The sequence below is a fragment of the Microtus pennsylvanicus genome, chromosome 10 (assembly GCF_037038515.1).
Source record: "Microtus pennsylvanicus isolate mMicPen1 chromosome 10, mMicPen1.hap1, whole genome shotgun sequence".
NCBI lineage: Eukaryota > Metazoa > Chordata > Mammalia > Rodentia > Cricetidae > Microtus > Microtus pennsylvanicus.
The window spans coordinates 59,214,834-59,238,362 of NC_134588.1; the positions used below are offsets into that span (position 1 = coordinate 59,214,834).

Sequence of the window (23,529 nt, forward strand, 5' to 3'; positions counted from 1 at the left end):
TCTTGCGGATGGCATCTTGCACATCCTGGCAGCACTGAATGGACTCGGTGGGCTGAAATGTGTACAGGAAGTCGGGAGGGAAAGTGGTAGGAGGTGTGGGCGGATTTGACCCAAACATTCTATGCATATGTGAAATTCTCAAATAATAAATAAAAAGGAAAAACATTCAATACCTTGCTTACTGCTTAAGATTCTACACTTAAATTCCCTACGTGTAGGGCTATTTGCGTCGGAAGCTTAGAAGCAATACTTGGATGTGTTTCTTTCTCTCACTCCACCCTGTCTTGACCACTGTGCTAGAGCTATCGCGATACCGTGGGTACAATAGCGCTGACAGGCTTCCTTTCGTCTCTGCCAGCATCCACACCCTCAGAGCAGGCAGGTGTTGCTCGGGGCTCTGTTGGGAGGCAGCTGAGAGAAGATTAAGCGACACCCCGCTGTAGGAAGATTTCTTGAGGTTTTGTTTTGTTTAGGTAACCAGAAGAGACCAGTTTGGGATGTTATCTCGCCTGGTGATCTCAAGAGTCTGTGCAAGGATGCCCTTCAGGAATATCTTCAAGATAAAACATGCCTTCCGTTCTTAAAAAGCCACAGCTCCTATTTATTTTCAAGTTAGTTATTCTTCGAGCCAATTGAGAACTTATCAAGTGCTCTTTTAATTAAAATATGGTAAGTATAGATATTTCTCAGACCTTCTTATTCAGTGTGTGGGTCACTTTAGCTAAATCCCAAAATAGGCTTCCTTACAGAGATTCTTAAAGAAACACTCCCATATTTAATGTAGTTTCTTGGAAGGATGTGGCTTTTTTTTTCTAGTTAGAAGCATTTTATTTAAATGTGCCAAATAAAAACCCATATCTTCAGACCAAAAGATGTTAATACTTTCAACAAAAACAGTTACTTAACTGCTATGAATTTTACAGGGCAATAATCCAGATCCATTTTGATTAGATGGTTGATGATCCTTCCTAGGTTACATCTTACAGACATAACAAATCCCTTATAATAATGTAAACAAAATAACTTTTCCCTAAAGGGTGAACTTGAGAACTTCAGTACATTTTTTCAGGACTTGCACTTCTTCGTGGATTCCCTGATGAGGAACGGCTTCTTTTAGGTGACGGAGATCTGGATTTTGATCGGCTGCTTCTTGGCCATGAAATAGACCTGGATCTTGATCTCGACCTTGAACGGGATCTCGAACCTTTTATAGAACCAGACCTAGATCTTCTGAGTGAAGCTGATCTTGACCTACGAAGAGACACAGACCTTGATCTTCGAGGAGATGCTGATCTTGACCTCCTTCCCCGACTCCTGCTGCGTGAGCGAGAGTATCGCCTTCCCCTGGAACGGGAATGTGATCTAGACCGTGACCTGCTTTTTCTTTGAGGGCTATAGCAATGACAGTCATAAGCATAGCATCCCTTTTCACCACACTCATAGCATCTATCGTTAGGATCAAAGGGACGTCTTGCAGGTAGCCTATCAAAACGAGATCTCCGAGGCATGCCTGTTGATAATTCAACCCTCACTCGAGAACCACAAATCACCTTCCCATCCAATCCTGTAACTGCATCTTCTGCATCTGTAGGATCTTCAAATTCCAGCACCAATTCCCAGGTTACCAACATACACCTTGGTTTCTCCTCCATACTGCCCATAGCCCATAGCGTGCCATGATGGCGGGTTCGTGTACTCGGCTCTCGCTCGCAGTGCCTGCAGCTCCAGTAGTAGCATGGACGCGGCTGCACTGCTTCCCTGGTCGACACTCCCGGCGGCGCTACCGAAGTATGTGTCTTTTTGCTTTATATTTTGACAAAGCTATTTGAGTGACTTTTATTATCTTTTGGTTGAGAAGAAGCCAAGAGCTTTGGTCTCACCTATGGCCTATTTTCTAATGTCCTAGAAACTTCAGGGCAGATAATGCACAAACATACATAGTCTTCATATCGTCATTATTATCACTGGTGGATCTGAAAACATTTCGCCAGTGTTCTCTGACTTCAGGAAAAAAAGCCACCAATCTTTAAAACATTTAAACTCTGTGCCAGGTGGGAGCCTGCTGTCTCAAGTTAAGCTGCATCTCAGCTTCCAATAGGTACAGTGTGAAGGAGAACTGTTTTCATGGAAGGATTTTCCCGTTGACTTCATGCACATTTGTTATAGTGCTTGATTATGTTTTAACTATTCATTTATACATATCTTTCCATTGTTAGTCATTTGATTAGCCACAGCCCTGCTTAACTTTAGAGGGGATAATGCAAAGTGAAATTTTATTGATGTTTCAGTTGAAGCTATATAAAGGTTCTAAATTCAATGTTTGAATCCTGATGGCTGTTTAGGTTTTGATTTTGGTTTATCATCCCAGTGTAGATGTGTGTGGTCACGGATCAGAGGGTTCTGGTCCTCGGAAAGTAGCCTTCAGTGCCTTTGAAGACTTGTGCTCCTGAAACAGTCTTTTGTCTTACCTTTTGGAGCCAGGGATATTTTAAGCAGCTGGAAATTAAAGTGGGCGAATTTTCAGTACTCACTGGAATTCCCTCCCGATACTCTCCTGTATGTTTCTATGTTTTATTGTTTTCATCCTTGTCTTCATATTTACTATATTTCTAATCTCCATGCCTTTACCCTGGTGAAAGGTATTTTTGTCAAAGCTGGTCCCCGACAGCAGCTACCACTAATCTCTCTAGTTTATAAGACAGGTATGGCCAAGCACTCTGTGATGGCAGCGAGGATGGGCTACAGGTTGGTCCTGTGCGCCCTGGGCTCACAGAAGTTCTAAGCTAAGGCCTCTTCTCCACCCTCATGTTTATACACAGCTGGTTTTTTCCTCCTACCGCAGTTCTACCCACAGCTTCCTCAATGTGTTCCTCTGTGTGGATTGCACTTCCCCATCCAAGCATATCTGTGTCTGTGAATTCCAGTTCAAGTGAGGACCAGGTTCTGAGTCCACTCTGAACCCCAGGGTGGCACCCCTGTCCAGCATAGGAGATGAAGTCTTTGGGGTTTAAAGATGTAAAAACACATATCTTTCGTTGGCCCAAGTTTTGACTATAAGACTCTTAAACGGATCCCCATGTAGGGCGCCAGTAGCAAGCTAGGAAGTACAGGGCCATCCTTCTCCAGTTTCTGTTGGCTGCTTGGGAGGACTTCTAGGTCCTCATGTATTCTGGGATGACTTCACACTAGATAGTCAGTAAGGAGAGCCTGGTACACATGAGCTTGCTTGAATGTTCCAAGTGTTAGGACCACAGGCATACGCCACTATGACTGGCCACATCCTGTCTCAAACTTTACTTTTTCAATGTGTCAGCGTGGGTCGAAGTGCCTTGGGGCTTTCCTTTTCCCTTTTGCTTGAAGCCATGCTGAGAGTTATTCTTCTCTTCCCTTAATGTTTTGCTCAGTGCTTTGCTAGTGCCTGTAGTTTCTCTGCTAAAGGCAACCTGGTTTCTATTTCCTGTTGACTCTTTGTCTCCAGACTGTATGCGTCTCAGGTATAGTGATGCCTTGCTTCAGACTCATGGAGGTATAGGAAAGTAATGTTGTCTCTAATCCACTATCTAGTCCCTTGTTCTTGTTAATATTTTTACATCTTCATTTTTTTCCACCTCCATGCTTCTTTTATTTTGTCCATTTTCTGTGTAACAGCTGAATTATAATATGGCATGTCCCTGTTTGAACCTCTTCAAAAAGTTTCCATCACAATTCAAAGTGTGCCTATGTGATCCTTCTGTCTGTTTGTTATTACCTCATGTAGCTACAAAGTCCACTCCTTATTTTAAGTCTTAGCAGGGAGGCCTTTTCTATTAGATGACTCTGCTATTTTGAACCATATGCTTTATCTCTTAGTCCAACCAGTTTGGTGATGGTATCACATGGACTCACCTAGCCTCAGGTTGACAGAGTCTGCCTTAAATCCATCCATGGAGTCTCACTTTATCCCCAGGTTCTTCCTAGGACTCTCAGCTGACTCTCAGCTTTAGACAATGTGGGTGTAGGATTTGACACCCCCGTGGATGACTCTCATCTAGAAACAGATGAGAACCAATAGCTAATCTAGTGTCTCATGCTTGGTGAAGGTAATTACAGTTACACAAAACAGGTGACTGGAAGCCCTGGTACCCTGTAGCAATAATATACACTTACATTGGCATCTTCTGCCATCTTTTGTCACTTCGGTTGCCTTACTTCCTTCTCTTTTTCCTATTTATAAACTAATTAACTAAGAGTATATGAATGTGTGCATGCATGTGTGTGTGTGTCTGTGTGCATGTGTGTGTGCATGCATGTGTGTGTCTGTGTGCATGTGTGTGCATGCACATGTGTGTCTGTGTGTGCATGTGTGTGCATGCATATGTATGTCTTTGTGCATGTGTGTGCATGCACATGTGCCTGTGTGCGCATGTGTGTGCATGCATGTGTGTGTCTGTGTGCTTGTGTGTGTGCATGCATGTGTGTGTCTGTGTGCATGCACATGTGTGTCTGTGTGCTTGTGTGTGTGCATGCATGTGTGTGTGTCTGTGTGCTTGTGTGTGTGCATGTGTGTGCATGCATGTGTGTGTCTGTGTGCGTGTGTGTGCATGCATGTGTGTGTGTCTGTGTGCGTGTGTGTGCATGCAGATGTGTGTCTGTGTGTGTGCATGTGTGTGTGTCTGTGTGTATGCATGCATGTATGTGCATGTGGGTGCATGTTGGGGGCAGAGGTTGCTGTTGGGCATCTTCCTATACTGATTTTTTTGAGACAGGCTCTCTCACTGAACCTAGAGCTCACTGCTAGGTGAATGGCTGGATGCTGGTCAGAGAGCTCTAGGGATCTGCATGCTCACTGTTAGGTTTGCAGTCCTGTACCATGGCCCTTAGCTCTTATGTGTGTGAGAGATCTGAGTTCAAGTCCTCATGCTTGCACGGCAGGCATGTTACCAAATGAGCCATCTCTCCAGCCCTCCTGTTCCTCCCTAATTAACCACCTGCATACAAACCCTTGTTTTAGCCTCTGCTTTTGAGTGGATTTAAAGTGAGGTATCTTCCATAACCACCTCATGTAAATTATACTTAATTCTGTTTGCCCTTACATTGATTTGTTTTTAATCTAAAGTTAATGCACATTGCTGCTTGATAATATTTTTATTTCACACTTCAGCGGTGCTTCTCCTGTGAATAGCCCTTCATTTTGTCTGGCAAAGGCAATTTCTGAATTAACTCTAATTTAGTCACTGATGTATGACAACACAATGCACTTACATGGACAGTGACACTGGTTGGTTAGTTTGACAGTGTAGATGGCAGATCCAGTTAGTGGAGACCTTGAATAAAAAACTACTTCATGTTCAGATTCCCTGATTGAACCCCCTCCCGTAGATCAACTGTATTTGTGTAGTCTTTCATAAGTGGCTGTTCCTAAAAGCTAGACTTATCACTGGAGTGCTTAATTTGAGTGTGAAGTATTTTGCTATGTGAGCAAAAGCTCAGCTTAAAAAAAAATTGGGGGGGGGGGGAGACCAGCGCGCAGATGCGGCCGACGCAGGATGGTCCAAGCATGAAACAGTGAAGTCCACACTGAGAGCAGATCATCCCACTACAATTAAACCAAGTAGGTTTTTGGGGGGCTGACCTGCAGAGTAGTAGACCTTTTATTGGCGAGGTCCCTGGCTAACGGGGAGCCTGGTCTGGTCCCTGAAGACAATCGTGAGTGGTGAAAGTGTTCTTGGCCCATGGCAGGACCCAGGAAATAAAGCGGGGGGAGGGCATTCCCCGACCCCCTTGACTCTCTGGTCAGTCTGTGAGGGCTGCTCCCCTCTGCTGAGGCTGCTCCTCCTCTGCTGCGACCTCTCTATCCCAGGCCCATCCCAGCTTGCGCCCAGGGGCTTCCTTCCTTCTCCATACCTTCCGCAGGGCCGGGGGATCACCTAGTTCAGCCTGTTTGGGCACTGGGTCTAGTGCTCGGAGCAGAGTGCAGTGGGAATTTCTTTGTTTTGGTGGCTGTCCTGCAGAGTGGTAGGCCTTTTGTTGGCGAGATCCCTGGCGATCGGGGAGCCTGCTCCTGTTCCTGAAGACCCTTCTGAGTGGTGAGAGGGATCTTGGCCTGCGGCAGGAGCCAGGAAATGGAGCGGTGGCATTTTGTCAGTGAGGCCCCTGGCCAGCAGGGAAACCTGATCCTGTTTTGGAAGACCCATTAGATAGCATCGATAGGAGGAGATGGGCAGGCGCCAAGGCAAGAATTCACCCAATAATCTGAAAAACAACATGAAAACACCAGAACCCAATGATCTTACATCAGAAGGACTTGAACACCCTAACACAGAAGAAGTGGAAAAAATTGACTTTATGAAAGCAATAGAGTCCCTTAAACAACATGTAAAAAATGCCCTTATAGAAATGGATGAGAAGTATAACAAAAAGTTTGAAGAAATGAGTAAATACATAAATGATACCCTGGGAAACCAAGAAAAAGCAATCAAACGGGTAATGGAAACAGTTCAAGAATTGAAAACTGAAATGGAAGCAAGGAAGAAAACACAAACTGAAGACTGGCTGGATATGGAAAATCTAGGTCAATGAGCAGAGAGTACAGAAACAAGCATAATCAATAGAATACAAGAGATAGAAGAGAATCTCAGATTCTGAGGACACCATAGAGAAAATAAACGCACTGATCAAAGAAAACAGCAAAGCCAACAAAATCTCATCACAAAACATTCAGGAAATATGGGACACAATAAAAAGACCAAACCTAAGAATAATAGGGATAGAAGAAGGAGAAGAGTCACAGCTCAAAGGCCCAGAAAATATTTTTAACAAAATTATGGAAGAAAACTTTCCCAACATAAAGAAAGATATTCCTTTGAATATTCAAGAAGCATACAGAACACCAAATAGACTGGATAAATAAAAAAACCATCCCCTCGCCATATAATAATCAAAACACAAAATATACAGACTAAAGAAAGAATATTAAGAGCTGCAAAGGAAAAAGGCCAAGTAACTTATAAAGGTAAACCGATCAGACTTACACCTGACTTCTCTATGGAAACCATGAAAGCTAGAAGGTCCTGGATAGAGGTACTGCAGAAACTAAGAGACCATGGATGCAAGCCCAGACTACTATACCCAGCCAAGCTTTCATGATCCTAGAGAAGCTAAATAAGAAGGTGAACCCAAAGAAAAACATATAGGCATCCTCCTGAATATTAACCTTCATCAGGCGATGAAAGGAGACAGAGACAGAGACCCACATTGGAGCACCAGACTGAAATCTCAAGGTCCAAATCAGGAGCAGAAGGAGAGAGAGCACGAGCAAGGAACTCAGGACCGCGAGGGATGCACACTGAGACAATGGGGATGTTCTATCGGGAACTCACCAAGGCCAGCTGGCCTGGGTCTGAAAAAGCATGGGATAAAACTGGACTCTCTGAACATAGCGGACAATGAGGACTACTGAGAACTCAAGAACAATGGCACTGGGTTTTGATCCCACTGCACGTACTGGCTTTGTGGGAGCCTAGGCAGTTTGGATGCTCACCTTACTAGACCTGGATGCAGGTGGGTGGTCCTTGGACTTCCCACAGGGCAGGGAACCCTGATTGCTCTTCGGGCTGATGAGGGAAGGAGACTTGACCGGGGGAAGGGGAGGGAAATGGGAGGCGGTGGCGGGGAGGAGGCAGAAATCTTATAAATAAATAAAGAAAGAAATAAAAAAGAAAAAAAATTGGTTGGAGAGATGGCTCAGTATGTAAAATTCACACAAGCCTGGGAACCCAACAGTTTTTACTTTTAGATATTAAGTGTAAAGAAAGAGTTAAGGATGGTATCATTAAAACTTTATTCAATGAAGTCTAGAACAGAGTAGCCAAAAACATTTCAAGATATGCCACATACTGCATTTACTTTTGCTATAACATTTAAATATTAAAACATTGACTTTTGGATGACTAAAGACATTAAAATGAATAATATGAATTTAATTTAAATAAATTATATTACAAGGAATGAGAAATTAATAACTTGCCCAAGGCCTCTTGGAATTTGATGCTGGAGTTGAATTCCTGCTCTTACTCAGAGCTTACTCATTCTCCTTTTTGACGCACTGGCCCAGAGGCCTGGACACCCCAGCAGCCCTGACCTTGTGTCTTTGAGACACACTTTCCTTTGTCTATACTGAGTCATCAACAGTCGTCCTTGAAACTGGTCCCTGGGGTGTGTGAAGGTGTGATGTCAACTGGAATGGGGATGGTAAAGGGTCCACATAACTCAACAGCATGGGAAAACAGAAAGTAATGTAGGCATTGAGGCTCAGCTCATCAAGGAACTAGATACAGAGGTGTAAGCTCCTCGAGCCATGTGGCCAGGTCCCTCCTCCATGACTTCTGACTGCCAGGTCCCACCTATAGAATGCTCTAACTGCCATCACTGCTGGACCCTACCCCCACCCTGTACACTATTGCCCAATTGTGTGTGAGACCCAATGTAATATTGCCCAACTGATGGACTTGAAATCCCACCAGTCTCCATCCTGAAAAGGTCCATCCCCTTCCCAAGAAACTCTGTTTAAGCCCTGTATCCTGTTCAAAGGAAGCCACCCACCACCCCGTTTTTCCCCTACCAATAATTCTCTTGTTTGTTGAGTGTTGCAACTGATATTCCTTGGCTCTTGGCTGCCAGGATGTCTTTCCATTCGATCTGTAATGTTTACAGGAGGTAGAAGCAATGTGTCAAAGCAACCTGAAGTATAGGATGATAGCCAGAAGCTGGACCACTAACAGGAAACTGTAAACCTGGAAACTGTTTCTCAATTCTTCAGTAGGGCTGGAGCCCCACTCTGATATATATTGAGATAGGGAGACCAACATTTAAAACAGCAACCACAGGGCTGTAAGTATCTCTATTCCAGAGATTATGAGACTATGATCCTCTGTTCATTAAAATTTATGTTGGTTAAAAAAGATATATTGAAGGGTGCGTTTGTATTGGCCCACTATCCTAAAAACATTGATCATAATTAAGTTCACTGTAAGATGAGAAATCAGGTCACAATGGATGTGAGTGGCTTCATATGTCTTCAAGACATTCTTGCTAGACAGAATGGCTCATGAACCTCATCACTTATCTGCCTAGGTTTCCTTTTTACAGTTTGGCTAATAAAAACAGATGCTGAATTTGTGGCCTACGTGTGGCACACACATACATCATCACACGGGAATGCCTTTTATCTTAAAATGGCTTTAATTTTGAAATTCTCAAATTTACGAAAGAGCTGAAGGGATAATACAGTGAACATTTTAATAACCTAGGATCACCAGAATCACCATATATTTCCATTTTTACTTCCCTTTCACACCCCACAAAGACGTTTTAAAAATTAATCAACCATAATGGCCGACTTGTTTGGCCCATGGCGTCTTCTGCATATGAGAATCTTCACCTATAATCTTAGCACTCATCAACATGATCATCAATCCAGTATGATCACGTAAAACAGTGCCCATGAAGATCTGCCCAGTTGTCCTAAAACCAGCCGCCCACATTTAAACCATGCAGGTGGTCTACGCCTCCTTAGTCTCCTCTATTACAGAGTCACTGATATCTTTATTGAATGGCACCGACTTTCTCCTGGATGCCCAGTGAGATGCTCTGAGACTGCTTTGCTCTCTTTGTCTCTCTGATTATCTTTCCTGATCACATTCAAGTCTGTAAGACCACGCAGTGTTGACCTCTTATTGGATGGCAGTGAGGTGGAAAACGACAGACTGACTTTTCAGCTTTGTTTGACCAGGCAAAGTGACCGGTCAGATTTTCTGCTGGAAAGACACATTTCACCATGGACAGAGGTACACTGAGGCCATGGAACACACTTCTGAGTGTTACACCTGGCCTAGCCTTTCCCGAGCCGTCGTTTATTTATTGGACCGCACTAATTATTCTCCATACCATCTTGTTTTGGGTAAACATATAAGGCCTATCCTTTCACCTCTGAAATAAAGCAGAAATAAGCTATGATATATATAATCAAGAAAATAGGTTACCTTCAAACCTCTTACCTATAAAGCTCTTGGGAGATTCATAGCAGAGTAACTTGGTTTCATTTAAATCTTCGTGTGTTCCCTAGTTAGTCTAATGAACATTTTACATGCGTGTCAAATAACAATGATTGGTTCTCTCAAGCGCTTACCTCTCTCTAGGTCAGTGTGAGCTTAGGAATATATCACTTTCATGATAACTAACAAGGGAACAAAGAGAAAAATGACAATACAGATACATCTGACCCAAAATAGACTAGAGGGTGATGCCTCAGATTGTTTGAGAACCCGGGTTCTTAGGGGTTTGAGGATCCGGTCTCTCTGAGTGAGGATGGCTGCCCGAGCCCCAGCCCATTTCCCTGGCCCCTGGAGACGGTACTGGTATGGGGTGCAGGGTCCCCAGAAAATCTCCTTGGCCAGCTTTGTATCCCAGAGGAAGAGAGAGAGCAGGTTGGGTTTGACCCCTATCTCCGAAGCAATTTCGTCCATGTAGTCGATGAACTGCACTCGATGTACGCCTCTGGGACTCTCCACGAGCCTGGAACGAGAAGAAAATGCTCAAATGCCTGTGGTAGATTTCACCCCCGAGTTTCCGGCGAGTTTTTCCCTTACTTGGTGGCATGTTAATTCTCTTCTGTTCACAAATCATCTTCATTTTGTACATCTATACGCTTTACTACAGGTTTTGAGGAGAAGTCATATATTATTGACCTCTTTAACCTTCCCACAGGGCCCAGTAGAGTGACATAAGTATAGAAATTGTTGAATGAGTGATTAGATTAATTTTTGAAGAGAATGGGTCCTTTTTCCAGACAGAGTCCAGTTCTGTTATAGAAAAGTCATAGGCAAGAACCCCGAGCTGGGGAGAACGCTATGATAAACTCCACTGCCCATTTAACGCTTCCTAGCTATACACAGTATCTTGACACATAGTAATTTCTGGACACAAATTATGCCCTGGAATACTCTTAGGCATTGGCAACTTGTTCCATAGTCTTGGCTAAATTTTTCTTGAGTAAAAGAGAAACAAAGCCAATATTTTTTTTTTTTTTTTGGTTTTTCGAGACAGGGTTTCTCTGTGGTTTTGGAGCCTGTCCTGGAACTAGCTCTTGTAGACCAGGCTGGTCTCGAACTCACAAAGATCCGCCTGCCTCTGCCTCCCGAGTGCTGGGATTAAAGGCGTGCACCACCAACGCCCGGCACAAAGCCAATATTATAGACAATTTATAGACTATAAAAACTTTTCAAAATGTTTAGAAGACACTAATGAGTATTTTAAAAATGCCATAAAACGTGAACGAGGCATCTAACTAAAGGAAAAAGTAGTTGGGAACATGAAACAAGGCTTAGGAGAGCTGCCATAACCCATTAATTAAGGCAAAAATTAAATTCATGAAATCAGAAAAAGGGGAATTGATATATAATAAAGGTAGTTTCTTGAAAAAGAAAATCAAACAGTAAAATAAGTACATTTCTTAAAGTTATGAAGTTGTGATAAGAATATTTTATCACATATCCTGGTTTTCCTCAGGGTGCTCTTGAGGGACGTGCCCAGAGAAGCCGATAAAAAAATTCAAAATAACAGTGCATCTAGCTACCAGCTATTGAGTTAAAGTGTTTGTTTTCCCCCTAGGTTTTGAATTTAGCTATTTATTAAATATTCTGTTTGACCATAGTTCTTACTAGGAGTCAGTGACTGCTTCCTGGTTTTTGTTTGTTTGTTTGTTTGGACACTGCTATAGACTAGGGTGTTCCGGGGTGGTTCAGTTACTGTGGGAGCTCATGATCCATTGGCTGGGCATTTTTACACATGCACCCTGTATGTCGCTGAGCAAAAGCAATTAGACCAGATCATAGGCAGAAAGCCCGTGAAGAGAAAACTGAGTAATTCCCTCCAGACAGATTTCACTGTCTTTAACAACAGCAACCCAAGCCCCCCAAGCCCCCAACCAGGCTCCTTACTCCTTCTGCATTTTCTGCTTCCTTCTGTTGATGGCTGCCATCATGTCGCTCTGTGAGGGTAACTTTTTTAGTCCTGAGGAAACAAGACAGGCTTTGAAAGACCATCAGGAGGGCTGGGTAAGAGAAGCAAACAGGAAGGATGGCGTGGAGGTAGAACGGGTATAGCCGTAGAACCTCCATGGAATGCACAGTGCAAGCATGGTTAGAAAACTTCTCAGAAGGCCTTTCTCTCACCATCAGTTTTAGGCTGTCAGCAAGGGGAGTCAGTTTTCTCTTAAGAAAAATATTTTTTGGAGGGGTTGTTATTTTTTAGTTTAAAGCTATGCTTAAAATTCATGACTATAAACACTCATCTTAATATGGCTTTTTGAAAAAAATACATAATATTTGCATATATTTATTAAATATGGTATGATACTTTGATTCATGTATATATGGGGTAATAATAAGCTTGGAATAATGAACTTATCCATTACCTTAAACCTTTTCATTCCTTTAAAAAGTTTTTAGTTAACTTACAGAGTAGCAGGTTTTCCTTATGGCAGAACATCAGAGAGAAAGTAAAGTTGGGCTCATGGTGCCATAGTGATCATGGGGCAGACATGCAAGTGAAAGCCAGAAGAGGAGATGAAAGGTAGCTCAACAGTTAAGAACACTTTCTTCTCTTCGAGAAGATCCAGGTTCAGCTCCTAGCATCTACATTTGGCCACTTGTGGCCATCTATAATTCCAATTTCAGGGATTCCACGACACTCCTCTGGGTTCTGTGAGCACCCTCATGTACCTGGCACACATCCACACACTCAGGCACTCACACATACATATAATAAAAGAAAACAAAACATTAAAATAAAAAAGCCACACATAAAATAGTTTGCCACTATGAATAAGATACATGGCTCACAGGAGGGACACCTAGGATGTTCCTTAAAGTAAAGGGACACTCCCATGAAAAATTGTTAACCCCCAGCGCCCCTTTTCCAATAGAACAGGGCTATTAGCCATTCTGACAACAGAATCCCAAGTCAGCTGAGGGATTTAAAAGCTAAAGATCAACCAGAACTAGAATCACGGGGAACCAGGCAAGTGCTCTACCCCTGAGCTACACCTCTGGCCTTGGCAGAATAGGGAGGAGGTAGAAGAGAAAACCATGTGCCCTCACTACCTGAGTGTGTGGTCGGGGGCACAGTTGCTCCTAGGAGGACCACCGTACCTGTGAACACACGCACAACCCATCGGCTTTGGAGCTCTGACGTGGGAATGGTGGCTCCCACTGGCTGGAGGATGCCAATGAAAGCTAGTGTCGGCTTCTCTAACTGAGGAGGGAAGACAAATTTAAACATTGTGTGTTTGCTGTCCAGGATTTCAGAGTTGTCATCCAAGAAAGGGAAGGAGAAGGTGTAGCCTGTGGCAAAGACAACAACATCCACGGGCTCCTCAGTACCATCCTCAAAGATGGCGGATGTCGAGGTGAACTCTTTGACGTTTGTCTTGATCACCACTTTCCCGGTAATGATGCGATTTGGCAGGTCGTCACCGAAGATAGACTGATGGCTGAGAAATCTGTGTGTTCAGGAGCATAATAGTGCAGAATGAGAGTGAATATTTCCATAAGGAAGCTGAGGTTGTAAGCAATTAGAAAACCACAGCAGTATTTCAATCATTTTAATATCATTTATTACCCTCCCTGGATACCTATAGTGTTTATCGGTGAAGAACCAGATTTTGGAGGCAGAATGGACTTTATACTTATTCTGCTATTCCTTGCTGTGACTTTCTGGACAGGTCATAAAAACACCTTATCATCAGTTTCCAAATTTGTCAGATGGTCATAATGACTTAATCAAATCAGACCTCACTAATCAAATCATGATAACACTATATTTAGATAATGGGATTTTTACCAGAAGTAAAGTTCTTCAATGTTGGCTTTGGGCATTTGTGATTGGGATCATGTAAAAGCTGACATAAATTGGTTATCAGTCTCCTTCAAGGGTCTGCAAAGTATAACAACTGACTGGCATGGTGATTTTTTAAAAAAATAATTTGTTTTAAATTGTGTGTGTTTGTGTGTTGAGGGTTTGGGGGGTAGGGGGTTGCAGTGTCCTTGGGGACCACAAGAAGGCATCATATCCCCAGGACCTGGGGCTATAGGCAGTTGTCAGCCTCTAGATGTGGGTGCTTGAAACTGAATTCTGGTCTTCTGTAAGAGCATCAATGGCTACTAACTGCTGGACCATCTCCTCAGCCCTGCTGTAGCAGCTTAAAAAATATTTGCTTGTCTTAAATGCTGTCTGGATCTTACCTGTGTTTAGCCTGCAGTCCATAATTGGCATGGTTAAATCTTGCATTTAATTTATTCTCTGCCCATCTGTTTATCAAGAATGTGGGATAGAGCCTTCCCATGATTCTGTTATAACGAGTGAAGAGGGTGGTGTCCAGAGGATTTCCATTATCCCAAACTCGGTTCCATATCCACGTCCCTCGTCTTGTGCTGAGGAAAACCTGCATAGAGGGGTGGTCGCCTAGTAAGCCTCTTGTTTCTAATCATATTGATCTGTATTGATAATTTTGCTTTTTAATTACCAAGGAGGTAGGGTTAACTGCCCACATCACCTCACCCGGCCTACCTACTTCTCTCCTCTCACACTGTGAACAGGCCCAGGAACTCAGCCCCTTTTCAGTTCACTTACAGCTCGTCACGGGTCTTTCTTCCCCTACCTGTGCCCGATGTCTGAAATGTGTTAGGCCCCAGATGTGAAGACTTTATTCCCAACAACTGATTACCCTGGGAGTTAAAAGTTCACCCACCTGCTCCCTGTGTCATTCTGTAATCCACAGCGATGGAGAGAAAGAATACAAAGCACATAGTAACAACAGCAGTAAAATGGGGAAATTAGCACTGCAGATGCTCTCCTATTTGCAGATGGACAATTCATGTAAATAGTAAAAGGTCACAAGCCCAGAATTATGAGAATGAGCTCTGCTCCCTACTTTGAGTCATTTAACTGAAGAAGGCTGCAGCTTTTTAGCGAAGACACAATCACTCTCTTGCAAGGTCATAATCACAGAGATTTATGATTCATGGCTCGTATTATATATACAAAGCTTGGTGTGAGTCAGTAGACCACAGAGTAGGTGATTACAGTCTATGTGGGCAGAAAGCATCCGCTGTTTGAAAACTCACATGTTCCTGGTGGCTATCTTGAATGAATCTCAAAGACTCATTTTGAATGACAGGAAGCGACCTTCCACACTCTTCAGAAGTCAGCAGCATTTGCACTCGAGAGGGCTGCTTGCTTCTTCTTCCTCTTAGTTAGTAAGATCTCATGGGCTTGCTGCTCTGTGCTTAGCTATTCATTCATAAATCAGCAGAGTACTTTATTCATGCCCATGCATACCATTCTCTGTAAAATCATGTCCACTAGGAACACTTGAGATTTTTCTGTAGATTTAATTTTAGTTTTTAAATGCTTTTCTCCCTAGTGTAGCTACATGCAGATAATGCTGGTAATTGACCCTAGTTTGTTATCTTTTGCAGCTCATTTATTTTGTAGAAAGATATCATTATTTAGGTACTTTTTAAATTATTTCCTTCATATATATCCAGAAGAAAATAATGCATAATTGCCTTTCTCAGCTTTCAGCCCAAATGGGAACACCACCACAAAAGCCAGAGAGAAAGCCTAGACTCACGTTTCTCTGCAGGTATCAATGTTACACCCAGGAGCGGAAGCAGGGTAGGACACCAAACCTGTTCAGCAACATGACTGATCTCGCCTGCCACATCTGCTCCAGAGTTCCCAATGCCAATCACGACCACTCTCTTCCCCATGAAACTGTCTGGGTTCTTGTATTCCCAGCTGTGAATATAGCTGCCTTGGAACTGGGTGATTCCTGTGAAGGAAGAGCCAAATCCCCCAAGTCACAAGCAGAAGTGGTAAATGGACACGGGAGAAAATTTTATTCCTACACTTTAAGTTCCTATTTATGTAACCCCCTTCTCCGTTCTTGGCCATTTATTACCAATATTACAGCATAAGGTTATCCAAGGAAAGAAATATTCATTAGCAGCAACTCTGACCAAGTTCAGAATCAAAGCACAGGAATGCTTCGCTTAGAATGTCCGATTTTAAGTTTGCCCAATACGATCCTCACGTAGCAAGAGGAAGCCGTTGACTTTTCATTTCTCTCTGTCTCTGTATATGCAACTGTTCATCACTCTTCTGTGACTCTGATTATGCATTTCACAAATAAGTCAGACCCTTCCCATATGCAACAAAAACTGTTGTTCCAAAGAAACTAAATGCAAATCACATAATCGACTTTGTAACAGTCACTTACAATAGATAGAAATGATAATTTCTATTATTATTTTTAAGTTTTATTGTGTGTGTGTGTGTGTGTGTGTGCGCACATGTGAATATATGCAGATAAGTTCAGCTGCCCGGGGAATTCAGAAAATTGTGTTGGATCCCAAGGCGCTGGAGTTACAGACAGTTATGAGCCACCTGACATGAGTTCTCTATATTTATAATATAAAAATATGATCAGGTATCTTCTCCACACACAGGCAGTCAGTGAGACTGACAGACGACAGACCGACCGACACGCATCACTTTCTATCTCCCTCAATCGTTTTCCACAGGCCTTCCATACTCTTCTTGGCGAGCCACCTCAAACGTGTGTCATTCTCTAAGTTCATAGTCTCCCACCCACTGCTTCTCATATGGTTTCTTTTCCAGAACACCCCTTCTCCAGGCTTCGCTTGCTGGAGGAACTCTAGTTCCCAGTTTCATTGTTGTTTCTATTGCCAGATCTTTCCTGATTTTTAAGAAAGTGCCTTCCTCAATAACCATTCTGCATAAAAACAAAACAAAGCCAAACCCCCAAAACCAAAACAAAACCCCATTCGCCAATGTTTGTGACCATGTAGGCAATGCAACGCTTGCAATATCCTTGTACCTCATTCACTTAGATACCTGCAAAATCCTGTAAGGGCAGATGCTTCTCAGTGTAGTGACCACTGCAGACCATGACCCCATCAAAGATGTAAGCTTTCTGCTTCCCATCAGCTTCCACCACAATGTCCCATTGGCCAGAGGATGAAAAATCAGGGCGCTTCCTCACTGTGCACACCTTTGTCTAGGAAACGAGAAGCAAGCGGAACAGCTAATCCTACAACACTGCTTCCTGTCTTCTGCTTCTTTCTTATAACCCTGACTTTTTGTGTTTTGATAAATAAAACCATTATTACTTCTGCTCAAAGTTCCTGGTTCTTTGGGATTTTAATACAAAATCAATAAAAGTATTCTTTCTCAAGAGTTGGGAAATGTTGAGAAAATATTACACTACCTCCCCATCCCCCAATCCATCTCACATTTTACTTTTTGTAAAATTAATTGGAAACAAGACTTTAGGGACAACCCTTGCAGCAAGGCTTCTATGTAAGGAAAAGTTAATACTGAGATATATCTTCACTCATCGTGTGGGTGACAGAGACATGGATGGAAAATGCAGATGAAGCTGTGCCCCAGCTGGTTCTGGCAGTGCAGACTCTGCCTTGACCATTGAGCAGGCTATCGGTGGGGTTTCATGTCTTACCTGGAACTGGATGTGTTTTAAGAGCCCGAAGTGCTTGGCGTACATCCTGAGATACTCCATCATTTTGGAGTTGTGCATGTAGTTGGGGTAATGGTCGGGGATGGGGTAGTCGCTGAAGGCTGTCATCTCCTTGGATGTATTGCAGGTCAAAGATTTGTATATCCCAGGCTTTCCACTTTCTGGTATCTCCTAAAGGAAACACACCAACCCTTGGCTTCCAGAAATTGAGGAAACAGTGCACACTGAGTTTGGGGATGATGACAGTTGGGATGTTGGGTTTATATGCTATTGAAAATTCTTGTCATTGTTGGGTTTTGTAATACTGCTCAATTGTATGGCGGCATCAGATCCAAAGTGATACCAGTAATTCAGTCATTCTAAAGCTAAGATAATCAATTCTTGAAACACAAAAAAATAAAATGAAAACTGTAGAAGGGATTTGTGGTGAGAAACTTGCAAAGGATGAAATGAGTTTGATTGGCTTAGGAAGAACCTAGGAAACATCTCTGGTTTCACATGTGAAGGCATATCCAGAGAAGTTTAGCCAAGGGGAAGGCCTACCATGGATATGAGTGGACCTATTTAATAGGCTGGTGGCCTGATTGGAAGAAAGGCGGAAAGAGCAGAAAGCCCTTCCATGCAAGCATTCCTTTTGCTTTCTGCCTGCCTTGATGTGAGCTGCTCAACTCAGTCATGGCATCCCTGCCCTGATGGACCACAGTACAGGAAATCATGAGCCAAAGTGCATCTGTGCTCCTAAGTTGCTTTCCTCGGTTATGTTGTTGCGCGGACTAGAAAGCCACGGGAAATGGAGAACAATTCTTCATGTGCTGGAGAAGTTTCAAGTTTATCTGAATAGACGAAAATGCTACTTTGTAAAGAATAGTTACATTGTTTAAAATTTCTGTGGCCTAATTTGTGTTAGAAATTATCTTTCTCTCTCTGTCTCATGCACAAATATCATTATACTTCATGAGAATATAACCTATAAAATTACCTCGTATCTCCATAGTCCTCCAATATCACTGCTCTGTTCAAAGCATGTAGGCTCAAGTCCCTCCTCCAAGCAGCTCTTAATGGCGCCCAGTCCGCTGACTCCGGCACCAATGACTGCAATTTGTTTTACTTTCATGGTCTCTGGATGAAGAAGAGTTCTTTCAGTTTTGACTGAGGAGCAAAATCATGTTATTGACAGGTCAGTTCTCTCGTTAGTTTTAGCAACATTACCATTTGTTTTGATAGAGGTTTTATTTTTTGTTCTACCATGGCTTCTATTGTCTTGATTTGAAACACACACACACACACACACACACACACACACACACACACACACACCCTCACACAAATACTCCTCTAACACCAGATTGTTTGGTCATTTTATTCTCTGGATTTCTTCAGTGTCTGTTGTTATGCCCCATTTCTGAAGTTTGTGAATTTGGAGGTTCTCTCTCTGCCTTTTAGTTATTTTGGATAAGGATTTGTCTGTCTTGTTGATTTTCTCAAAGAATCAACTCTTTGCTTCATTGATTCTTTTTTTTTTCTTCCCCAAGACAGGGTTTCTCTGTAGCTTTCGTGCCTGTCCCGGAACTAGCTCTTGTAGACCAGGCTGGCCTCAAACTCCCAGAGATCTGCCTGCTTCTGCCTCCCGAGTGCTGGGATTAAAGGCGTGCGCCACCACCGCCCGGCTCATTGATTCTTTGTATTGTTCTTTTTGTTCCAGTGAGTTTGATTATTTCCTTCTGTCTGCCCCTCCTGGGTGAGTTTGCTTCTTTTTGTTCTAGATCTTTCAGGTGTGCTGTTAAGTCACTGGTATGAGAATTCTCTAATTTCTTTATGTAGGCACTCAGTGCTACGAACTTTCTGTATCACGATTGATAAAAACCCAGAGCCAGATATTGGGGTTCAGTCTGAAGACTAGAAGAGCAAAGCAGCCGGCCACTGACTCTTACCTCTACCTCAGCCCAAAAATGGTGATCCTTCCTCAAGGAATTCTTAGAATGAGACTGAGCCTGAGAGCTGTCTCCTCCCACCTTATATTCCTCTCTAGTGCTGGGATTAAAGGTGTGCACCACTAACTCCTGGTTTCTATGGCAAACTACTGTGACAACTAGGATTAAAGGTATGTGTCACCACTGCCTGGTCTGTAAGGCTGACCAGGGTGGCTGTTTTACTCTCTGATCTTCAGACAAGCTTTATTTATTAGAATACAAATGAGATATCACTGCACTTTCCTCTTAGCATAACTTTCATAATGTCCCATAAGTTTGGATATGTTGTGCATTAATTTTCACTGAATTCTAGAAAATCTTCAATTCCTTTCTTGTTTCTTTCTTGACTCAGGGGTAACTCCATAGAGAGTTGTTCATTTTCCATGAATTTGTAGGCATTCTGCTGTTATTGAAAAGGTCATTTTATTCTTATAAATTTTTTCTAATTTAAACAAAATAGAACTGCATGTAATTACAGATCACTGAAAAATACCTTCAATAATAGATATATGCAAGGTGTTTTATATTGCATTACATTTTGTCTTAAAAGATTTTATGCTGGGAGGTGGTGGCACATGCCTTTAATCCCAGCACTCAGGAGGCAGAGGTGGAGGATCTCTGTGAGTCGGAGCATAGCTTGGTCCACAGAACAGAACAGCTAGGGATTTTATGCAGAGAAACCCTGTTTTGAAAAACAAACAAAATAAAAAAATTATGTATATAATGAAAGTGACTATGGTATGACTTGCTTACTCAGGGCTGGCAGAAGGGTACATGGGGACACTGTAATTTGTCTCAAGAGGAATATATATATATATATATATATATATATATCTCACATATATACATATATATATGGATGTTATATATACTGAAGGAATATTTTGGAGAGTGATCTCTTAGTTTTGATGATATGGGGAGTAATGGTAGAAAAAACATTTATTTCTTATTTAGTCAGATCTCTGGGCTAACAAGATGTCTCCAACGGTAAAGGAACTTTCCAGACAAGCCCAGTGACCTAAATTCTGTCCTGGGAATCTACATAAAAGTGGAACAAGAAAACTGGCTCCATAAAGCTGTCCTCTGACCCCCACATGGTGCTGTGACATATGGCTAATACTAACAGGTTAAAACAATGAAACCAGCCCCCATGTGTCTGTCTCGCTTTCAGAGCCCTCCAGGAGCCAAGCTCCACCCCGCCATGTTTCTCTCACTTTACCTCTTCCTCTTGCATGCTCTTATTGCCTGCACAGAAGATGGTGACCTCCCTAGTCTGGAATTTCCTTGCTCCTTCCTCCTTTCTTCAGAATGTTTTCTCTTTCCCAGTGTATCCAAGTATATCATCAAGACTTAGTTCTGAGAGAAATATTGTCACTGGCCACCTTTTATCCCCTCTTTGACATCCTTTAGCTAGCTAACTGTAAAATCGACGGGACTGTGACATTTTATGTACACACGAAACATACTTTGTTCGTATTTGTCCCCATTACCCTCTTTTATTTCCCTGATCTCATCTGGATCCCCCTCATCTTTCCTAACAGTTGCCCCCACACTTTTTTATCTCCTAGATTGCACATTTGAGAGAAAACATGCAATGCTTGACTGAGTCTGGCTTCTTAGCTTAAGATGATAGTCTCAATTTCCTTCCAGATTTGGACAAATGACCCGATGTTGCTCTTCCTTGTGACTGAATAAAGCAGTATAGGACCCTTATCTACCCGTCCATCTATTGACCAGCCAGAGGGCTGACTTCATGACTTGGCTACTGTGAATGAATCCGGCTGTTCTTTGTGCTTCTCTCACCCACCCTCCGTTGTCACATTTAGGCTTTCATTTTCTCTGGCACTCCGTTTTGTCGGACACATCACATTCTTCTGCAGTTAGATGGTGAGGCATGATGGGGACATCACATTCCCTGCATCCCAGTGCCACGGGACAGCATAGAACTCAATGGCCAAAATGTGCTCAGTTCTTTTAGGACTAAGTCTTCCTTATCTATCTTGGTTCAATGGGAGTGGGGTTCCAGATTTACTCCCACCCTGGGGCTTTGCTTCTCGTTTTTCTATCCACTACACTGACGTTATGACTCACGTGGAAGGGGAAATGCCTCCTCTGGAGGAGCAGATTCTGGTACCTAGGACAGGCACTATAGCAAGCCTGGGACTCTGCCCTCTCTCTGAAGTTCTTTCTTCTGTCCTGGAATTGTGCAACATGAATTGTGGTCACCCATGCCTGCAACATAATGTGGTCTCTGAGAAACCCATCCTCCCAGGCAGTTTCCTGTCTAGACTCGAGAAGAAGAAATAGGAATTCTATTCAGGCTGCTGGGTAAGCTGCATTCTCCAACACAGCTTGAATGGGAAGCCTTGCACTTTGGGCAACAATCCCACACTGTTTTAATGCCTGGTTTCCTACAATGTTTTCTCTTCACTTGTAAGAATCAGTAAGTGAGACATATATTTAAATTTTAAGTTCCTCCATGTTCAAAACAATTGCATAAAATCCATTCTTTCATTTCTCAAAATACAGATTCTATGATTATGTCAAAGCAGTGTTTAGAATTCATTTAATACCATAATAAATGAACTCATACTATTTAAATTTTTATATCCATTTACCATCTAGAATGTTCATAGACAGCTATTATAGTTATGAACTGTTACATAGACTCAAGAATTTTGTTTATTCCATTTTCTATCTTACAATTAACTTTAACATGTTAATTTTGAAAAAAATTATGAGATATATAACAAAAAACAGAGTTACAAGTCCTATCAAGAAGTTATCCAGTATACTGCACATGGGTTTAGACTGCTATATTATGAATATGCTCATATCTAAGCATTGATACTCCCAAACTTTAATATGCTACATGCCACCTAATTTTCAGTAAAGAATATTGTAAATGTATTTCTATAAATATATTTTGGAGGTTTTCAGGAAATATTTGGTAAATGAATTGGTGAATTTTAATAGGTATAGGATTTTTCAATTGTGTAATATTCTGTTGCAGTTTAGAATCTTCTTGTTTGCCACTGTTGCAAAGAAACAAAGGCTACCTTACTTTTCAAAAGTTTTTTTCTGGTTGCAAAATTTGTTACTTTATTTTCTTTCAATGAAACTGGAACTGCTTAATAACCAGGTTATGAGACATAATTGCCTCTCTTGGATAGCGCCTGGAAGGTAGTACTTTCTCAGTACATGGGAGTTGGCATTTTAATGAGTACTTGGAATTTTCCATTATATAAAAAATATAATGGAAATGTAACAGTCTAGAGGAGAGGGTATATCTGTTAAATTCTTGTACAGTTATTGGTGGTTCCCTACCTAGTTTTGTGCAGTGTTACTTCATTTTCTCTAGTTTCTGCCTTTCCCTATATTTTAAAGTCACATGCCTATGGAATTTTGATTCCAGAGGAGCAGTGTTTTATAGGGAATAAGATTTGAATCTTCCCAGGAATTTTGTGTACACTGAGAGGACAAAACCAGTATAGTGAAGATATGACTCATGATTCCACGTGAGTCCTTAGATTATAATTAGGATCTTTCTGAATATAAAATCTGCATTTATTCTATTTATGTTTCAGTCTATGACAAACTATTTAAAATAAAACATCCCTGCACAAGCTCAGTCAAACCATTTGTCCACAGTGCCGTGAATATTTAAGGTCTGGTTCAGGACCACGATGCTACCCCTTGCCTTTAGCTTCTTTAGGGGCTCACAGCTAAATGGCCTCAGACAAGTTGCTTGATATGCTAATTATTCCTGTGGAAACCTTAAAAAAACCCAACAAAATAAAGCTAAACCCAATTAGAATGGAACTGTACATTCTCCCTTGGTCAGATACAAATATTTTTTTTCCAAATATGACCAAAATGGGTCCCTAAAAATGAGGTCAATGTAGTCTATCCATCCTTGACTTCTATTAACTGGATTCCACATCCACTTTACTGTTTATTGTT

General features: G+C 42.0%; 1 protein-coding gene and 1 pseudogene across 1 annotated transcript; both read right to left on the minus strand.

The window, feature by feature from the left end:
* Positions 1–909: 909 nt before the first annotated feature.
* LOC142858129 (serine/arginine-rich splicing factor 7 pseudogene) lies at positions 910–1,737 on the minus strand (annotated as a pseudogene).
* Positions 1,738–10,187: 8,450 nt separating this feature from the next.
* Positions 10,188–18,710, minus strand: LOC142858130 (flavin-containing monooxygenase 5-like). The gene is made up of 8 exons (XM_075987338.1): positions 18,576–18,710; positions 17,579–17,767; positions 16,957–17,119; positions 15,729–15,871; positions 14,280–14,479; positions 13,188–13,537; positions 11,976–12,048; positions 10,188–10,551 (listed from the first exon to the last, which is right to left on the minus strand). Exons 1-8 carry the CDS (start codon positions 18,708–18,710, stop codon positions 10,188–10,190), a joined length of 1,617 nt encoding a protein of 538 aa, XP_075843453.1.
* Between the last annotated feature and the right edge of the window lie 4,819 nt (positions 18,711–23,529).

Bases quoted from the DNA above. Each gene is read 5' to 3' on its own strand.
- LOC142858130 (XM_075987338.1), bottom strand. From the start codon at position 18,710: ATGAAAGTAAAACAAATTGCAGTCATTGGTGCCGGAGTCAGCGGACTG. The intron at 17,768-18,575 runs GTAATTTTATAG...TGTTTCCTTTAG, and splicing joins GAGGACTATGGAGATACGAG to GAGATACCAGAAAGTGGAAA. The intron at 15,872-16,956 runs GTATCTAAGTGA...CTTCCTTCACAG, and splicing joins GCCCTTACAGGATTTTGCAG to GAATCACCCAGTTCCAAGGC.